The following is a 20,222-nucleotide window of genomic DNA, read 5'->3' as shown; positions in this document are numbered from 1 at the left end:
AGTTAATCAAGGAAAGGCAAAAGCAATTTACTTTTAATGGGGGTGGGGGGAGGGGACATCAGCTTTGAAAAGAAGCATTATAAAATTAATTTCCGAGACAAGGAGGTTGGAGTAATGGAGAGAAAAAGCACTCAAGGTTCAGCTCACCAAAATTTCATTTTCATTATCTTGAATGGGCACAGATCGCCTCTGTCAACATTTCATGGTGCTAATATCGCTTGGCTGCAGGGCCCAAGTAGAGAGTTAAACTCCCGCCAAGCCGGGCCTGAGCACAGCTCCGTTCTAAAGAGATCCCCTTTCTTTGGGTTTGGAAAAAAAAAATAGAAAACACACACACACACACAAAAACCCACAAAAAAACACAACACACAGTTAACCACCTGTCAGGGCTGAGGATACAATGAGGCTCTTGGAAAAAGAGCTTTTCATGCATGCGTAATATATTTGTTCAGCTATTCACTTAATGAAGCTGATAAATGTGATGCAAGACAATAGTCAAGTTAATCTATTTAGTAAAATGTTTTTGAGACTTTCAGGCTACGTTAAGGAGGGGAGCATTCAGCGACATTTTCATTTAAATGCACTCATCTCCCCTCTTAGGCTGCACAAGGGGGTTCAGGCAATCTAAGTGAATATAATTTCTTATAAATGTGTCTTTAATGGGTTTAATTCACCCTTGCCAGCTGTTTTGGGGGCTATTTTGTAAGAGCAAAACAAACCTTTTGGGCTTGGAAAGCTAGTTAAAATTAGTTTCGGTCAGCGAGGCCAAGCTATATTTCCTGCAAACCATCTGCTTGATTGGCACAATAGAAGGATTTTCAAGGAAAACGGGGGAGAGTGTGTGTGAAAGGAATGAAGGGTGGGGGGAGACTCTAGAAAGGGCTGGGGCAGACGGTAGCTCCTTGTGGCCTATTCTGAAGGTGAACCCCTTAGAGGTGTCTTAATAGAGCGACTTGCCTAAAGAGCTGGGGCGGCAGGAAAGCTCTTTCAGCCCGAGCCTCGCTGCTCTCCTCCTTTGCCTCGCCCGTCAGCTCCTTCTTTTGCCCCAGGGCCCTAGAAGCCAGGCGGCGGGCGCTGATTCCGATGCCGCAGCAGCCCGCCAGCCTGCCAACTTGCAAAGCACTCTTGGTTGGAAGCTCCCGTTGGGAGCTCCACAGCTTTGAACTCTGGCAAAAAGTGTGAACTTGGGGTCCCAGTCTTCCCGAAGCCACGTTCGTTATCTTTTCGGAGGGCAAGGAATCTGAAGTCACTCTTTACTTTGCAGACCCTTCACCTCCCCACGGGTGGCCTGTGCCTACCTGGGCTGGCGCTCGAGGTGAGACCCACTTTGGAGAGGGCGCGCAGTGGCCAGAGAGCTCCGAGCGTGGGGTAGGGACCGCCCTCTCTCCATGGCCCCCGGGGGTAGGGGTGGGGTGGAAACCCCAGACGGGTTCCAGGAGTCCTTCCTGCCTGCCCAGGGAGGCTCGGACAGCTTTGGCAGGGAGGCCCCGGGAGCCCCGGCTCCCTCTGCCGAGGCCTCCCCAGGCGAGCGGTGCGCCCTCGGCACAGACGAGGGCCTTCACCCCAATCCAAGCCTCCGATTCTCTCTTTTACCCAGAAAGAGAAACAGAAAACCCCGTTCTGGGAGAGAGGGATGCAAATGACTTCTCTGAAATAAACTGGAAGATAACGACATTACAATGAATGGCAGGACGCACAAAACCCCGTGGGCCCAGGTCAAACGGCATTAGTCACAGGTCTTAGACGCAGCGCCACGCCGCACCGCGCAGCCCCCTAGGCTATGGCGGAGTTTGAAAAGACGCGTTCAAGGAGATCACTTCAAGTAAGATCCTTTCGTCTGATTTCTTGCTTCCTTGGGATTTACTTTGCCTTTTCACGGGCGCCAGCGCTCACCCCGCCCTCACTTTTCCTCTTTGGCGCCTTAGGGATGCTTTAGGAAGCTATGGAGATGGAGGCCGAGAACACGTGGATCGCAGCAAGGGGTTGACCCACCTTCCAAAAAGTGTCAGGCCCCCCTCTTTAAAAGAAGAAACGTTAGCAGTAGTCAGTCTAGTGGAGGCAGAATGGTCAGTGTGTGTGTGTGTGTGTGTGTGTGTGTGTGTGTGTGTAAGGGTGGGGATCAAGGAGCGGGTCTACGGCATGATACTAATTGTAAAAACTACACCAGGGAAATATTAATACCCCAGATGGAGAAGAAGTTTAGAGAAGGGAGGAGGTTAGGAAGCCCCTAGACTGGCTTTGAGTCCTTACTGTCCCTCAGAACAAAATCCTGCAAAAGTAGACTGTCTTCCAGTAGGCTGCAGTCAGAAGCTCTAGCTCTGAGCCCTCTTACTTGATGAGAATCCCAACACGGGGGTATGGAAGGAAGAAGGGAAGGGACACAGGAGACGAGGAGGAAAGGACTAGAATGAAGAAGAGGAGAAAAAGAAGAGAGGTGGGAGGGAACGCACAAACCAGAGCTGGTCTTTCTGCTTCCAGAAAGCAGTTGGTGGGAGGGATGATATGGAATGAAAACTTTGTGACAATGTGAGAACACAGGTGTTCAAATACTTTAAACCCTTTTCTCCCCTATTTTATGGCAAAATTTCTAAAAGAGGAACATTTGAAGTTTTTCAAATATGTCTCTCTTTCAATTCCAGGGGATTCCAGTTAACTTCAGCAATGCATTTTCCCTATTTAAGTAGCCATTTATTTACTCAGGAAAGTGGTTTTCCACCTCCTGCTCCCCAGAATGCCTCCATAAACAGCCTTGGGCTCAGAAACTCCATACTTGTGTCCTCTTGGAGCATTAATTCCGCTCCAAGCCCAACTCTAAATAACTTTTTAATTTGAATCAAGGGAGAGCTTTAGCGGGCTCTATTTCTGGTTTAATGTGATATAAATCACAGATGCACTTTTATTGAATGGTTAAAGCAGCGACATGGAGATCATCAACACAAAACGCCCTGAACAAAACCATCGAGAGAAATAAAGCTGGTTAATAAGATTTTTGAGAAAGCTTTGTGTTAAAAAGCAAAAAGGAAAACCAGCTGAAGGTGACAGTTAGTTCATGGTTAATAGGATCAGGGCGGCCTGGCGGGGCTGCACACTTCTCTTTGGGGAGGTTCAGCCACACTAAAGAAATGAATGGGACATTTAACACATCTGTTATCTAGCCGAGGAACGGAATTGAGACTGAGCACCACCCCAGCCCCAACCCAGAGGAAAGCCAAGTGCAATCTACAGGAAGATTCTGATTTAAGGTACCAAATGAAGTAAGAATCGTCTTTCCTGGTGTGGGCCAACATTTTTGGGGACCTCGCCCTTCGCTCTGTTTTCACTCATTTGTACATTGCAGATGTTAAGAAGCAGCAAAACTATGCCCGGGGAAGTGCTGGCAATGGGTAGGACCCTCTCAGGACAAATTCCAAACTTCTGCTGCTGTGGTTTTAAAAGTCCAGGCTGTGAGTTTCAAGCGAAACTGCCAAGGGCTCCTAGAGGTTGGGAAAGAGCCAGCGGAGCACCCAGAGCCTTCAGGTCTCCTTGCACAAGGCAGCTTCCAGCAGAGGTAAGCCCTGGGAAATGGAACCCTGCCACCTTGCCCCTTTTCGAGGCTCCCCTCTGATCCTCCTCTGGGTTAGCTGTGGTTCATTCCTCTGTGCCACTTCTAAAGACAGGATACTGAAAATTGTTTTCTAAGTTGCAGGGGTTTGCAGGAGAATCATATTACTGTTCAGGTATCACCAACTCTCTCAATTAGTTTCCCAACATGAAATAAACCAAGAACTCCCTCTTCCGACCCCCGAGGGATGCCCATTTAATAGCTCCAAAGCATTGATTTCAAGTTTCCCTAGTATTTTAGAACAGCACTCTTCTACCCCACGTTTATTTAACCCACCCCTCACAGCTGCTTTATGCCTCAGCTAGGATAATGTATAGGGAGGGCAGAGACCGAAGAAGGAGTATATTTTTATGTTCATTGACTTGAAATTTTTCATTGCCCTCTGCACAAGGGGGGAGGATTATTTTACTGATTGCCTGGAGATGAGTTTCTATGAATATTTATTGATTTATTTTCCAGGCTCAGCAGGGGAGCTGCAAATAAATTTAGTGTGTTCTCTAAATAATTCCTTTTCTATAAGGCAAGATGTCATCTGAAACTTCTAAATAGGCATTTAATTAGCCCGGGTGTTGCTCCAGAACAAAAACTCCTGGCGAGAGCTTTGGGGGCGCACTGTATTGCAAAGAGGCGGTCGATACGCAGAATTGATGCGCGCCAGCCTTTGTTGCCGGCCCATTGTGCGGGCCATGCTTATGAAGACTAATCCAATCATAAATTGCACCCCTGCGCCAATCAGATCGCCCAGAGCCTCCGGCGAATGAAGCTCGAGTGGAGAACTTTGTTGAACTTCATTGTCAGAGCTGTCACTTTTCAAAGCGCTTTAACGGGCAGGCCACTATAAAACCATCACTTCGACGGGAGGACTACGGAGGACTCGCAGACGCCCAAGTAGGATCGTTCCTTAAAGACGTTTGCTAAGCCCAAGAGAGAGGGCACCACGGGGGTGGGAGGGGTGGGAAGTCAGGCATTTACCTCCTGGCCATTGGAAGAAGTTTTTCGGCCCGCCCTGCACCTAAAATGATGTTCCCTGGCCTCCTCGCGCCCCCCGCCGGGTACCCCAGCCTCTTGCGCCCCACACCCACCTTAACGCTGCCCCAGTCCCTGCAGTCGGCATTTTCCGGTCACTCGAGCTTCCTGGTGGAGGATCTGATCCGCATCAGCCGACCCCCCGCCTACCTGCCCCGAGGCAGCGTGCCCACCCCCAGCATGTCGCCCCCGAGGCCGGGGGCCCCTGCGGCTCTCACAGACACCGGGGCCTCGGACCTGGGCTCCCCGGGCCCGGGCAGCCGGCGGGGCGGCTCACCGCAGACCGCCGTCTCCCCTGCCAGCGAGCCCACGTTTCTGAAGTTTGGAGTGAACGCCATCCTTTCCTCGGCGCCCAGAACCGGTAAGTGAAAGCAAAACGCTGAGGGCTGTTCTGTCCTGGCCTCAGTTTTCCTTATGCAGCGGGTACCCACGCACACAGCAGCGCACACACTTAACACAAGATCCCCGAGGACCCAGGTCAAGCAATGTGACACGTAGGTCCAGACGATTCCCAGAAAGAAAAGCCGCCAGGTTCGCCCCATCCTCAGAATGAATGTGAACACCTGCAGTTTGAGCGCGCACAGTACCTGGTGCAAGGAAATCGAGCGCACGCCCCTGGGTCTCTGCGTTTCTGCCCTCCAGCTTCTGGAAGCCCGTTTCTTAAACCCAAGACAACATATTTACTAGCTTAACAAGTATTGTGGGTCTGCAATTCTTTTCTCCCCCGCTCCAGTTCTACCCATCTTGTTTGCGCCTAGGATGACATTGGGGGGAGGGGGGTAAGCGACTGTGGGGACTATGGGGAGAGTTCCACAGATGAGACAGTGTTAGGGAAACATTTATTTTACTCTTTCATTGAGGAAGAAGCCTTTGAAACCAGCCTAAGATGTAATCATGTCATGTATTCACTGTCCTGTACAATAATTAGGTGACCTAATCAAATTCACTTTCTGTCTCCCTCCTTCTGTTCCTCCTTCCCTCACTCCTAGAAACGTCTCCCACCTTGCTCCAGAGTGTCCCTCCCAAGACCTTTGCCTTTCCCTACTTTGAAGGCTCTTTCCAGCCTTTCATCAGATCTTCTTATTTCCCAGGTAAGTCTCGTCCCCCTTCCTTTCAGGAGGCTGGAGTCACCCCAGCCCCACCCCATCGCTCCCTGCCCCTAAGCCATATTTCTCCGTCCACCCCACGGGGTTACGCTCTGGTTCAGAGGTTGCGAGACGTACAACATTCACGAATCCGTCGCGCCAATTTGATGCCCTATTTAGCACAAGCAGTGACTGCTTGACACTTTGCACCAATTCCCTGCTCTACAAATTAGCAGGAATTGTCATGGTCCCAATTTGAGGCGGTTCCCTTCCCGGCGCGGAGCTGTTGGCATCCCTTCACGCCGCCGTTTTCCCACAGAGTCAGCGCACTTGGCCACGATTCCCCACAAAGGTTTCAGCACCATGACCAATTGGTCAGCTCCTCCAGGCAGCCACACACAGACCAGCCCTCGCCCCTCCGAGCCGCGGAGAGACACCTACCAGCCGGGGCTAATTTCTCTTTAAAACTCATTCAGGGCTTCGGGCTTTTCACAAGACCACATGGGGTGCCCTCTTGTGTGGGATGCCTGGGGTCGCCCAGGGGGAGGGGGACCAGATCCTCCCACACCCCCAACCCTCTATTTCCAGCCCGACTTCCCAAATCATACCCTCCCCCCACCGCCAAACCGTTTTAAAGACCGTAGAACTCGTAAAATTGGAAGTCGGAGGGAGGTCCATAATTGGGTCCCAGTTTAAAGGAGAAACACCTTAAGCAGGTTCCACGAAGTTTTCATCCTGCAATCCCAGTGATGACTCAAAACTCTACAGCTGGTCAAGACTGAGGAGACTGGAACTCTTATAAAGGGAAGGGAGACTGGGTATGGTCGGTGGGGGGTGAGTAAAACCTCGACAGCACTTCCCAATATCAGCGAAAGAAACACGCAATTGATTTTTGAAAGGGGGAGAGAGAATTCACCAACCGCCCCCCCGCCCCCCACCATTCATGCTGTTGCTGCTAATGGAATTTGCTCCCTTTCTCCCCCAGCTCAATGCTCTAACAAAAACAACCCGAGCTTTATAAATAGCTTTTCATGTCCATTTAATGAAAATGATTCGGGGAAGAGAAGCCTCTGCCATCAGTATTCTCCCAATGGTCTTGGCCTGCAGTTGTGTTTAGTTTGAAAGTGTAAATCTCTTTTGTCCCAGTAATATATGGCTTTCGCTGCTTGTCCTCAGTCTTTTTCTGTTAGTTCATTACTACACAATTACCATTCACGCTTCATTAGAGTCTCTGTTTCTTTTGGGTTTTTTTTTTTTTTTTCCTCTCCCTTAAAGCGAAACTCTCCCCCACCCCCCCACCCCCGCCTTTTATCATGCCAAAACCCATTGGGAAGCGGTCAATGTGCTAATTAGCTGCCACTTTTCATGTATTCGGGCCGAATTCTTTACGTTTTGCGGGTTAGGGGAGGAAAGATTAATATAAAAAAGATGAATACTGATTGGATTTTTCCAAAAATAAAAAAATCCAAAGCGGATTTTCTCCTAACAAATCAGTAAAGCACCTCATTTTCATCCAAAGAATGCAAAAGCCACCAATGTGCTAAAAGCTTAGGGGGAAAACCCAAGGGGCCTCGGCTGGCTATTTTATTTTTACTTTTGTAACTTACTTTTTTTTTCTCCTGCTATATTAGCTGATGCACACATGTTTGGTTTCCCTGAGACCGCTGAATGGAAAAACGAAACAGGCTATCGTAGGGGTTGTTTTCTGTGTTTCCGTGGTTTTACCTAATCCGGGTTCGCACGGTTGACAGGGAAAGTTATTTGGGCGGAAAGCGCCTTTCACTCTCGCAGGTTTGTAGGTTCGTAGCCTATTCTCCAGGGGGAAAAAAAGGAGAGCTTTAAAGAGACGAAGGATCAGAAAGGAAAACCAAAGGAAGCCGCAAAGGAGGGGCGGACGGGGCAGGACACCGCCCACTCACTCACCTAGCACTCCTGGCCTCCGCAGCGTCCTCCAGCGTCGTGCCCATCCCGGGGACCTTCTCCTGGCCACTGGCCTCCCGCGGCAAGCCTCGCAGGGGCATGCTGCGTCGAGCCGTGTTTTCCGACGTGCAGCGCAAGGCGCTGGAGAAGATGTTCCAGAAGCAGAAGTACATCAGCAAGCCGGACCGCAAGAAGCTGGCTGCCAAGTTGGGCTTGAAAGACTCACAGGTGAGGGCGGTCTCCCCGTAGCCCCTCCCGCCAGGCATGGTCCAAATGGGAGGGTTCTCGGAAACCGTTTAGGTCCCAGTGTACAGATGTGGTCAGGACTAGAGAGGATGGAAGGGGCGAGAGCCGGCTTCGCGGAGGCTCCTCGCGATAGATAGCCACTCTCCCTGCCCCGTCTCTCCTGGACTCAGCATCGACCCCACCCCCGCCCACCTCGGCCAGGTACCCTAAGACCCGGCGAGAGATGCGTGAAGTGGGTGGCGGGGATGAGATTGGGGGCTGAATGGAAAGTGCCACGTGGCGTCCCAACTCACTTTAAGCGGTGGGGAGCTGGCAAAGATGGTGGCGGGGGCTCCGCGCTAACCTCCCCTCTCCCCTGCTCTCACCCCTTTGGCCCCAGGTGAAAATCTGGTTTCAGAACCGACGCATGAAGTGGCGGAACTCCAAGGAACGCGAGCTCCTGTCTAGCGGGGGCTGCCGCGAGCAGACCCTTCCCACCAAACTCAACCCGCACCCGGACCTCAGCGACGTGGGCCAGAAGGGTCCCGGGGACGATGACGACGAGGAGGACGAGGGCCCCGGCAGCCCCCGGCCCCGCCTGGTCTATCACGCGGCCCCCGCCGACCCTCGGCACCTGCGGGACCCGCGGCTGGAAGCGCCGCTGCCCACCTCGCCTGCGCGCTCGGGCAGCCCTGACAAAGCTTCGGACTTCTCCGACTCCGAGGACGACGACGAGGGCGAGGAGGAGATCACGGTGTCTTAGAAGCCCCCGCGCCCCCCCGGGGTACTGATTACGAGTGCTTTGAAACTGGAGAGGTGGGATTCGGTGCGTGTTCACTCGGCCCGCTGCCGCTCGCTGCTGCAGAAGTCACCTTGTCCGAGGGCACCCTGGCCCCTTCCGTTACCCCAAACGACACTTCTTTCCCCTACACCCCTCCCTCAACAGCCCTCTCCGCACAAGTTAAATTTAGGTCTTGGTCCCAGCCTTAACTCTTTCACAAGGGGTCCTGTCTATCGTGTTTTATTGCAAGCTATTTTAAACACAAGTAGAGGTGTTCACTCCTACAGCCTGGCTTAAGCTGTGTGCCAGGCGCTACTGGCTGCAGCAGCAGCAACCTTGTAAGAAAGCCTGTATGAAGGAGGAAACCGAGACAGGATATCTCACAATATCAAGCCTGTAACTTCAAGACCCCTGACTTCCCAGACCCCTCTACATCCCCATCTTAGATAGCAACCACATCCTAGCCAACTCCAAACTCTGGTGACCCAGTCTTCTATAGCAATGGCCTTAGAAAGCTCAAGAACTAAAAAAAAAAAAAAAAAAAAAAAAAACCACCCCACAAACCTGTGCCTTCTGGTCTAAGGTACTGCATAAACACTGAATCTTTTCCATGTGTCCTATTCCCAGTGCTCTCTGGGCAAAGAAGTGAGATCTCTAAATGGGAGGAAAAGTCAAGCTGTATTTCTGTCTGTGTGTTTTAAAGTATTTTCTTTACTCTTTCAGCATCTATGGTATATGCACCAAGCATTCTCCCTTATGCCCTTTTATTATGACTGGGGGTGTTTCACTGAGCATTGGGCCTGAGGTGAACAGATAGAGACCCACAAGCCTCTTTGATTTTTTTTTTCATGGAACTTTGCTGTCTTTGCACAGCTTTTATGAACTGTACACTATTTTGTACATGTGTATGGATATTTTATACCAAGGTTATTATGAATGATATAAAGAACTGACTAGATTTCCTCTCTCTTTTTTACAATGCTTTTTAAACTTTAAAAAGGTAGCTGTTTAATTGCATAACTTATGAAGAAATTACTTATTTTGTATTTTTACTGTGTACAAATTTTTATATATGTATATATGTATTAAATGAAAAATGCCAAATAAAAAGTAGAATGGACACAATGATCAAGCAATATCGCTAACTCACAGATTGTTAAAGCTATTCCAGTCTGAGGAATGGAGCTATTATGGTCCAAGGGCCGCTGGAATTTACAGAAGGTATGCTCATATTCCAGAGGGACAGGCACATGTCTAAAGCACCCAATTAGTTAGAGGTCAAGCTAGGACTAGAAGCCATTTTTGACTCCCAGGCCAGTGCCTTTTCTGCTTCCCTGAACCATTGTTGTGTTAGTTGGTCAGTTACCAACTCTTTGCCACCCCATGGACTATAGCCCACCAGGCTCTTCTATCCATGGGATTTTCCAGGCAAGAATACTGGAGTAGGTAGCCATTTCCTTCTCCAGGGGATCTTCCTGACCCAGGGATCGAACCTGTGTCTCCTGCATTGCAGGCAGATTCTTTACCATCTGACCCACCAGGGAAGCCCTACCATAAAATAGCCAAATTCACTATGGTTACAAGTAAAATAGCTCCAGTGAAGTAACACCAACAAATTGAGTCTGGAGTCATCCTTCTCCCCTACTCTGGGGACTGAACTGATAGACTAAAATAAATCAATGAAAGTCACTTTAAATGGTTCAAGTTTGCAATGGTTTTTCTTTCCCTCCTTGAAGGCATATTTTCCTAGTCCTCAGGAAAGCTTGAAGCTGGCTTTGATTTTTGTGTAGGAACTGATTTTATTAGCAATATCATCTACAGGCAGTACTAGGGAACCTGATACAGGTTCTGGGGCTCCCCACTGAAACTAAGTTCTTTCAAGATGGACTGTCAGCAACAATGATTTATTTAACCAGCAACCAGTGAATAGCACCAGTTAGAACACTGGCAAAGGCTCTGTGCCCTTGGAGAGACTGATCTCTGCCACATGGGTCACACAGACACACAGTTGGTTATTATGCTAACATATACTCTGACAAAAGTGAAGTGTCAAAGCTGAAGCTCCAATACTTTGGCCACCTCATGTGAAGAACTGACTCATTTGAAAAGACCCCGATGCTGAGAAAGATTGAGGGTGGGAGGAGAAAGAGACGACAGAGTATGAGGTGGTTGGATGGCATCACTGACTCAATGGACATGAGTTTGGGTAAACTCTAGGAGTTGGTGATGGACAGGGAGGCCTGGTGCACTGTAGTCCATGGGGTCACAAAGAGTCGGACACGACTGAGTGACTGAACTGAACTGAACTGATACTCCGACAGCCTGGAAAGAAGTTGTCAAGCTTAAATTTCAGTAGTTTGTATTATATTTGAAATTTGAATATATTTTATTCTCAACTCTCTTTTCAGAAAAAAAAAAAAACAAGCCCCCTCCATGCTAAGGTTAGGATATTCTCCCCTGCTGGGCCCATGCGTGACACTGGGGATCACTTCAGTGCCATGGGAATTTGGAGCAAAACTGATCTTAACTATCATAATTATCTTACTTCAAGAAATATCCCACATTTCCCCCTCAACACATATGAAAATGTTAGCATGGTGTCCTGCATACAGTAGGCATGCAATTTTTCAGACCAGAAACCCTTTCTGCTCTGAATAATTCAGGCTATTTTCTCCTTTTCTCTGCTGTTGCCTGGAGGGATATCTAGAGATGGAATCTTGACCAGAAATGGCCCACCTTTCCCTCTCTGCCAGTTCAAGCCTGCAGTTATTACTTACAGTCAAGAACTATTTGCCAGCATGGGGATGGATTCATGTCTACATCAAAGTAGTCTAGCGGCACACCCATGTGCATACCAGCATTATCTTTAATAGTCAAGAGGTATTCGTGTTCACATCACTCCCATTATTCACAACAGCTTTTGCAACCCAAATATCTATCAATGGATAAATAGAGAAAAAGTGGTATACACACACAATGGAATATTATTCCACTTTAAAAAGGAAAGGAGTCCTGTCACATGTTCTCATGTCAACATGAATAAATTTTAAGAACATTATGCCAAGTGAAATAAGCTAGGAGTAAAAAGGCAAATACCATATCATCATACTTATATGAGGTATCTAATATAGCCACATTCATAAAAACAAAAAGTAAAATTACAGTTGAAGAGCTGGGGTCATAGGGAAATAGGGAGTTGTTCAATAGGTACAGAATTTCAGTAATATTTCAGTACTGGAAAAATAACTCACATGTTCGAAGATTTAAAATTCCAGTAATGGTCAAAATTATGGCAGACAAGTGAAAAAACTTGAGGTAAGAAATATGTGTGTGTGTGCATGTGTGTGTGTATGTGTGTGTGATGTGGTTTGCAGGATCTCAGTTTCCTCTCCAGCGACTGAACTGATGCCAGGACAGTAAAAGCCCAGAGTCTTAACCACTAGGCTACCAGGGAAGTCCCTGAGGTAAGCAATATTATCATAAGGCCATGTAAAATTCAAACCAAAGAGTATTCTGTGATGTAAATAAAGTTTTTTTCTATGTTAATAAAAGTTAACTTTTGGGGTAAGCAGCCCTAGGTGACCTCTAAAAATGATGTGCTATTCACTTGACCCAGAAAACCCCACAAAATCAAGCAAAGCAGAGGTTCAAATCCTTGTGTTCCCTTTAAGAACATTCATGAAACCGCCCATGTCCTTAAGAGTATCTGAAAAGTCACCAAGTATCTGAAGGATGTCACTCTACAGAAGTGACATGTGCCATTCCATTGTCGGTAGGTTGGAGTTGGTAGGTGTGCACAGGCCAAGCAGTGGGGCTGGACACAGGGTCTGTGGCCCAGAAAGAGCGCTGGATTTTTACTGCACATGCTAAAAAATGGAGAGAGTAAAGCTGGACTGAAGGGCTTAGATGTAGATTCTCTGCTTATTGAGCACATCCAGGTGAACAAAGGCCACAAAATAGGGGCTCACGGTAGGATTAACCTGTACTTGAGCTCTCCCTGCCACACTGAAACGATCCTAACTGAAAAAGAACAGACTGTTCCTAAACCAGAAGAGGAGGCTGCACAGAAGAAAAAGATATTCCAGAAGAAACGGAAGAAAAAAAACTTACAGTCCGGGAATAATGTTGCAAAAAATAAATGCAAATGAAATTTAAAAATAAAATAAAAGCTAAGAAAATCCAGAAAAGGAAAAAAAAATACTCTGGAATTTTTTTTTTTTTTAATGTATGCTATTCCTCTACATGCACAAAGTTTTACTTCCTGAGGATTACAAATGGCACATTTTGGCTCTAAGTAACTCCTTTAGCAGAACTTCACAAGGGTGAGTACCTAGTGTTACGCATAGTCCCTAACACATATTAGGTGTTTGATATGTGTTGAGTACATAAATAAATTAAAAGGAGGGATGGAGACCCTCTAGAGTCTAAACCATATGTCTGAAAGCTCTAAATCTTTCAAATGAGTTGAAGGGCTGCTGCTGCTGCTGCTGCTAAGTCGCTTCAGTCGTGTACCGACTCTGTGCGACCCCATAGACAGCAGCCCACCAGGCTCCCCCGTCCCTGGGATTCTCTAGGCAAGAACACTGGAGTGGGTTGCCATTTCCTTCTCCAATGCATGAAAGTGAAAAGTGAAAGTGAAGTCGCTCAGTCGTGTCCGACTCTTAGCGATCCCATGGACTGTAGCCCACCAGGCTCCTCCATCCATGGGATTTTCCAGGCAAGAGTACTGGAGTGGGGTGCCATTTAATAAAGTAAAAGAAAAACACTAAATTAACTGGTCAGATGTGTTTTTAAAAACCAAACCAATTACTTCAGTCCAAAAGACTAAAATAGTTATAAACTGAAGAATAGTAAATACTAACAGGAAAATTTTTGTTTTGTTTTGTTTTGTTTTGAGCACCTGTGACAGGCATGCATTCTGCTAGGGGCCTTACACATTAGTGCTTCTCAAACTTTAAGGAGCATAAGATCACCTGGGGATCGCATTAAAATACGGATCATGATTCAGAGTATTTAGCATTGCTAACTCCTGTTAAGGGCTTACCTGACAGCTCAGTTGGTAAAGAATCTGCCTGCCATGAAGAAAAGCCCAGTTCGATTCCTAGGTTGGGAAAATCCACTGGAGAAGGGATAGGTTACCCACTCCAGTATTCTTGGGCTTCCCTGGTGTCTCAGCCGGTAAAGAATCTGCCCACAATAGGGGAGACTTGGGTTCGATCCCTGAGTTGGGAAGATCCCCTGAAGAAGGGGAAAGGCCCCCACTCCAGTATTCTGGCCTGGAGAATTCCAAGGACTGTATAACCCATGGGGTCGCAAAGAGTCAGACACGACTGAGCAACTTTCACTCACCCTTGTTAGTCCACAGATCACACTTTAGCAAAGATTTACAAGAAGTTTTATCCTCACAGTAACCCGTCTAACTTAGAAATTATTATCCCACATTACAGACGGATAAACCGAGGCCAGGAGTTTTTGGTAATTTCCCCCTGCTTACCTCAGCCAGAATCCAAATTCAGGTGCCTCTAACATGAATACACCATCCTGCTTCCTTGACTAAACTGGTAAAAACTCATTTAACCAAACTCCAACCAACAGGTACACTTAATAGAGTTTTAGGCTTTTTAATATTCTGCAGTTATAAGAAAAAAAATTAATGGCTATTTAAAAACTTTTCTTATCCACCCAAATCTCTCTTATCACTAGCCCTACTCCCTGAACCTAAACCAGTGATCCTCAAACTGCAGTGCCTTACAGTAGCCTTTACACTGTTAAAAATCATTGAACATCTAACAGATTTTTTTTTGTTTCTGTGTGTTTTATCTATTAATACTTTTGGTGTAAGAAATTAAGACTGAGAAAAAATTTAAATGTTTATTGTGCTTGCTGTGCTAAGTCACTTCAGTGGGAACAACTCTGTGACGCTATGGACTGTGTGGCCCACCAGGCTCCTCTGCCCATGGGATTCTCCAGGTAAGAATACTCGAGTGTTACCCGGCCTTCCTCCAGGGAATCTTAGAGTAACAAATGGAAGTAATAAATGCTTATTACTTCATTTTAAAACAATTTTGTTAAATAGTCATATAAACACCATATTTTAAAAAGATAAATATTGAAATATACAAAACAAAAAAGTTAGAAGAGTGACACTTTAGATTACTGCAAAGCTCTTTAATGATTGGCTTTATAGGAGACAGCTGAATTATCTATTGCTACAATCTGTTGCAATAGGAAGAAAACTTGGCTTCATAGAAATACGCAATTGGAAAAGGAGAAGTATTTGATTAACCTTATGTGACTATGGCTCTTCTTTGATACAATAACAGCAAAACTGGACAAGCGGTATTTTTTAAAGGTTAGTAGCAATTTGAAATCCAAATTCCTTTCGGGATTTCCCTAGCGGTCAGTGGATACAAATCTTCCTACTGGGGACATGGGTTTGATCCCTGGTCCACAAAGATCCCACATGCCATGGAGCAACTGAAGCTCTCGTGCCACAACTACTGAGCCTGAGCTCTAGAGCCTGCGCTCTGCAACAAGAGAAGCCATCGCAATGAGAGGCCTGGGCGCTGCAGCTAGAGAGTAGCCCCTATGCACAGCAATGAAGACCCGGCACAGCCAAAAATAAAATAAATCTTTAAAAAAATGGAGTCTTGGGGACTTCCCTGGTGGTCCAGTGGCTAGGACTCCATGCTCTCAAAGCAGGGGGCCTGAGTTCGATCCCTGGTCAGAGAGCTAGATGCCACGTGTCACAACTAAGACCCAGTACAGCCAAATAAATATAAATAAATATTTTTTAAAAATGAAGTCTCACGAAAAATGTGGCTAGTTCAACCGCACAAGTGCTTTTCCTTAAATAACCATCACATTTCGGGATGTAGCAGAAATGCTTCATGCACACTTCCCCTGTCATCATACAAGGCACTAAAAGGATTATAAGTATTGGAATTTGATAACATTAATTATTTTTCCTGCCCCACCAAGCACATTCTTAATGGAAACTGGCTGTCTTTGGGCAAAAGACAGCAGAGAAAGCAATGACCACTGGCGTAGTTTAGCACCCCTGCCTTGATTTGTGCCAAGGTGCCAGCACTTCTACCAACAACCAGCTTTGAGCTGTCACTAAAAACGTCAAGGTGGTAGTTAAATAAAACCTAAGATTCAAAAAGGTATTCAACACTTTAAATATTTCAGCAACCTTTATGTCTGTTGTCAAGCATTTCCAGATATTCTTTGATGATTATCTGTTTTGAATACTAAGTAATACAGAACAGGATGTCTGGGCACTTGTGCAGATCTATCCATTTTCAAAGCAAAAGTACAGTTTTGCAGATGATTTATTAACTCTGTCTTTGATGAGTTACTCTATCATTGGAAATGGGCACCATCATGATTTCTTTTACTGACTGTTCATCCAGCAGGTGTGCAGCATTGTCGGCTTTACAGGGTTTTAATTAGTCTCTCAGCGGTAGAGGGTAGTTCCTTAGCTAATGCAAGACGCTAAGTTACTCAGTGAGTTACTCCAGTGGCCTTTCTGTTTCTAGTCTGAAAATCTGTAACAAACTGTTCTTAATTTTCAAACAGTGTCTTTTGTTTTTGTTTTAAAAAGGCAATTCAGTTCCTTTCTTTATAGTCTGAATGATTGATCTCAGAATGATGTACAATTTAATTGGAACCATACTACTATTCCCAAATGGTCTGTTGTATAAAACAAGAAAGGTCAAATATTACAAAATTAACTTTTACCATATTTTCTTTCTTTTTCTACTGTTTCATCCAATTTTCATTTTTGTTTTTGTGGGAAATGGGAGTAGTATATTCCTGCCTTTCTTGAACTTCCTATATGTCAGTTTTATCGGTTTTAGCATCTTCAGAAGTAGACAGTGCAGCGATGGACTGAGAAAGTGACTCTTTTAGTCTCCATTTCAAAAGTCAACAAATTCACCCTTAAATATAAGAAAAATATATTGCACATTTTCTTTTATTTTAAAATAAAATATAAAATTATAAAATAATAGTAGTTTTGGCAGAATCTTACAGAGTGGAATATTTTCCAAAAATTTAAAAATATTATTGCTAAACAAGACAACCACCTGTACTTCTTATGTTTCTGCATAGATGCAAGGAAAATATGGGAATTTCAAAACAGCAATTTACTGGATGATAATAAGGTTACAGATGTCATAGCAGGTATAACTGAAGGCAGCTGTAAAAGCACAATAGAAGTACTGAGAAAAAAACTAAGTGAATCACTAAACATGTACATAAATCTAAATTCACCACCTTAGAAAATTCTAAGAAACACAAGACTCCCATTAGCCGTGAGGAGACACCACGGCACATGCAGCCTCTGTTGTACAGAAAATCCCACTGTGTGGCTATGGGAGGCTCTCGGGGGTGCCCAAGGGACCCACATCACACTTGGAGAGTTCATCCTTTAAACACACAAAGTGTTTTACTAGAGGAGAGATGGAAAGGAACTACCGGGTGGGGTCAAAAAGCTTGTTCAGGCTTTTCCATAAGATCGTACAGAAAAACCCGAGTGAAATTTTTGGCCAACCTAATATTTGGCTAAGCTCAACCACCCCCACTTAAAAACTCAGATGCAACCCCAGCTGGTGCCTTCCCCAGGTCTTCAGTTCGCTCACTCCTCTGTCAATTCTTCCCTTCCCTCCAGGAATCCTCGATCCATCTTCAGCCCATCTTTCTCACTAGCACCTCCCTATCAGCATAGATACGTGACCTTCCCTGCAATGTGCCCTGAAAAATCTCATTCCTCTTCTGTCCCCCTCTAGCTACTGCCAGATGTCTCTCAGGCCCTCAAGCTGGAGAAGCCTCATCCCTGGGCTCGTCACCCTCTGTATTTCTCTTAACGTAGATGTTTCCCAAGGTTTTTATCCTTAGTCCTTGATGCCACTTCCTTTACAAGTTACTCCAGCGATCTCCCCCTCTCTCTGGTTTGATGGGGCACCTGAGAGAGTCAATTCCCAGGGAAGTTGATAAGAAGTCCAGGGTTCCCCAGGAGGAGATAGGGGTCTGGAGTTCTCAAGGAGGAGAAAAGGACAAACATTTTTTTCTACATTGCTTTGTCTTAGTCAATATAAGAATGTATCCTGCTCGAGGACATGTTTCTCCTTAACAAGAAACTTCTGACTACTCCTGTCATCTTAAAATGTAAATTGTGGGAGTGGGTCTAGCAAGATCTTTACAACCTTGAGACATTCTTTTGACTTATTGTAAAACCAGTTAAAAAGTATATAGCTCCCTTGCTAAGACTAGACAGTGGGGGCACTGTCCGTCCCCCTTCTGATGTCTATGTCAGCTTTCTTTGTTCCTTTTTCACTTTAATAAAACTCTGCTACACAAAAGCTCTTGTGTGATCAAGCCTGGTCCCTGGTCCCGAAGCTAAATCTTCTTCTTTGGAGATCACAAATCCAACATCTTTCACCATAAGCTATCACACCCCAACCTGGCACTCAGACATCTCTCTCCTCAGCTCCAGCCCCTGACAGCCAGCAGTCTTTGGATACCTGCCCTCAGGTATCCCAAGAACCTGTTAAATTCCACCATGCCCAGGACCACGGGCATATTTTCTAGTTGCAACACTCCATTCAAACAAAGCAAAAACAAAACAACAATTAAAAAACTTCACCAAAGTCTTGCCCATAACTCCAAGAAAGCCTTCATTTCTCTTGCTCAAAAATTAGAGACAAGTGCCATTCCCGATCTCTTCCTCTCATCCATTCCATACAAGGGATCAACCTCCAAGGTATGTCCTGGTATGTAAGTCCTTAAGAGATTTTCTACTGTTCCTTCCATTCTCACTGCCTCTGTCTTAAATAAAAGCTATTATTATTGTTGCTGTTACTGTTGGTTATTTCAGAGGATAGTACTCTGTGCTACATGTGGTGATTAGCATTTTATGTACATTATTTCCTTTAATCCACCATGACTATTTTAAATCCCATTTTACAGATGAGGGAACAGACTCATAGATCTTCCTGGTTATCCCCTTTTCCCAGCATTGAGATCATCTGAGAATGTTTTGTGGAGAAATCTGCCCCAAGTCTTGAAGGATGGTATGATTTTTATGGCGTAGGAAGAGGAAACCATATAGAGGGAAGAATGTGGCTCGGTGTGTTTGTAGTCAGTGATGTTAAGGTGTTTTTATTCAGTGGCAATGAACTGAAACAAGCAGTCCCTGAGTAAAACATTTCCAAAATGCCTTGCTCCCTTTCTTTAAATATAAAAGAATAACCATAATGGCTACTGAGTCCTAGTATGTAGGGCATATTGCTAAGGCTTTCATTTACTTTGCAACTAACCTTTACTACAAACCCCCATGGAAGCATCAATACCTGCATGCAAAGAACAAGAAAATGAGGGTGTATAACTTTCACCTAATTACTGAGATGGCAGAGACTCCAGCACAATCTCTTTCCACTAAGGGCAGCGGCACCATAGAACCAAGTCTCCGCTCCTTCTCCTCACTCCACTAATAATCGCAGCCTCTACGTAGGGTCCTGCAGGTAGATTTTCATGCTTTCTTTTAAAAAGTGTCTTTAGCTGGAGACCCACAGTCTGAATTTGGAAAGATGATGTTAAATAACTATAAAAAGATTTTTCTATTATCTTCCAATTAAAAACAAATAAATTAAAAAAAAAAAGATTTTTATGGAACCTACCTGGCTGTCCAGTGGTTAAGACTCCACACTCCCAATGCAGGGGGCACAGGTTCGATCCCTGGTTGGGGAACTAAGATCCTTGCATGCTGTATGGTGTGGCTTAAAACACAAAAAAGAAATGGTTTTCCTGGCAAAGATCTGTAAGCCTGCAAACTTATGCTCTCAAAAAAAAAAAAAAAATTGTTTACCTGTTTTTACATTTGTGTTTTTTTTTTTTTTAATGACTTTGATGTTGATGCAAAAACAATCCCAACCAGGGGAAAGATGGGGAGTAGGGATAAACTGGGAGTTTGGACTTGACATACACTTGTGCTTGGTCATTCAGTTGTGTCCCATTCTCTGCTCTCTGTGACCCCATGGGCCGCAGCCCACCAGGCTTCTCTGTCCATGGGGATTCTCCAGGCAAGAATACTGGAGTGGGTTGCCATGCCCTCCTTCAGGGAATCTTCCCAATCCAGGGATCAAACCCAGGTCTCCCGCATTGCAGGCAGATTCTTTACCATCTGACCTACCAGGGAAGCCCATACTACTATATTTATATACACATACTACTATATTTAAAATACATAATCAACAAGGACCTACTGTATAGCACAGGAAACTCAATATTCCCTAATAACCTAAATGGGAAAACAATTTGAAAAAGAATAGATACATGTATAACTAGAACTAAATCACTTTGCTAAACACCGAAACAAATACAACATTGTAAATTAACTATACTTTCATAGAAAATTTTTAAAAAACATTTAAACAACAAACAAGCAAAACGATCCCAATCAAATATGATCCCAGGACAGAAAAAGGACAGTAGGTAAAACTAAGGCAATCTGAATAGAGCATTGATTTTAGTTGATAATAATAATGATATACCAATATCACTTTTTAACTGTGACAAATGT

General features: G+C 45.3%; 1 protein-coding gene and 1 long non-coding RNA gene across 3 annotated transcripts in view; one reads left to right on the top strand and one right to left on the bottom strand.

Annotated features, from left to right (window-relative positions):
- Positions 1-20,222, bottom strand: part of LOC129652589 (uncharacterized) — a 42,507-nt gene that overhangs the window by 17,721 nt on the left and 4,564 nt on the right. The window lies entirely within an intron of this gene.
- On the top strand, positions 1,626-9,763 carry DBX1 (developing brain homeobox 1). 2 transcript variants are annotated; one of them, XM_055581344.1, is made up of 7 exons: positions 1,626-1,822; positions 3,156-3,242; positions 3,338-3,547; positions 4,338-4,988; positions 5,617-5,718; positions 7,658-7,860; positions 8,258-9,763. In XM_055581344.1, the coding sequence occupies exons 4-7, from the start codon at positions 4,619-4,621 to the stop codon at positions 8,618-8,620; spliced, it is 1,038 nt and encodes a 345-aa protein (XP_055437319.1). In that variant the 5' UTR covers positions 1,626-1,822; positions 3,156-3,242; positions 3,338-3,547; positions 4,338-4,618; the 3' UTR covers positions 8,621-9,763. The 2 variants fall into 2 exon arrangements, with proteins under 2 accessions (XP_055437319.1, XP_055437320.1); XM_055581345.1 differs by lacking the exons at positions 1,626-1,822; positions 3,156-3,242; positions 3,338-3,547 and having other exon boundaries at positions 4,198-4,988.

Source organism: Bubalus kerabau, chromosome 5 (genome assembly GCF_029407905.1).
Source record: "Bubalus kerabau isolate K-KA32 ecotype Philippines breed swamp buffalo chromosome 5, PCC_UOA_SB_1v2, whole genome shotgun sequence".
Taxonomy (NCBI): domain Eukaryota; kingdom Metazoa; phylum Chordata; class Mammalia; order Artiodactyla; family Bovidae; genus Bubalus; species Bubalus kerabau.
The sequence above is the reverse complement of the archived record's forward strand: the minus strand, read 5'-3'. Positions and strand labels throughout refer to the sequence as shown.

Bases quoted from the DNA above. Each gene is read 5' to 3' on its own strand.
- DBX1 (XM_055581344.1), top strand. From the start codon at position 4,619: ATGATGTTCCCTGGCCTCCTCGCGCCCCCCGCCGGGTACCCCAGCCTC. The intron at 5,719-7,657 runs GTAAGTCTCGTC...TGGCCTCCGCAG, and splicing joins CAGATCTTCTTATTTCCCAG to CGTCCTCCAGCGTCGTGCCC. The intron at 7,861-8,257 runs GTGAGGGCGGTC...CTTTGGCCCCAG, and splicing joins TGGGCTTGAAAGACTCACAG to GTGAAAATCTGGTTTCAGAA.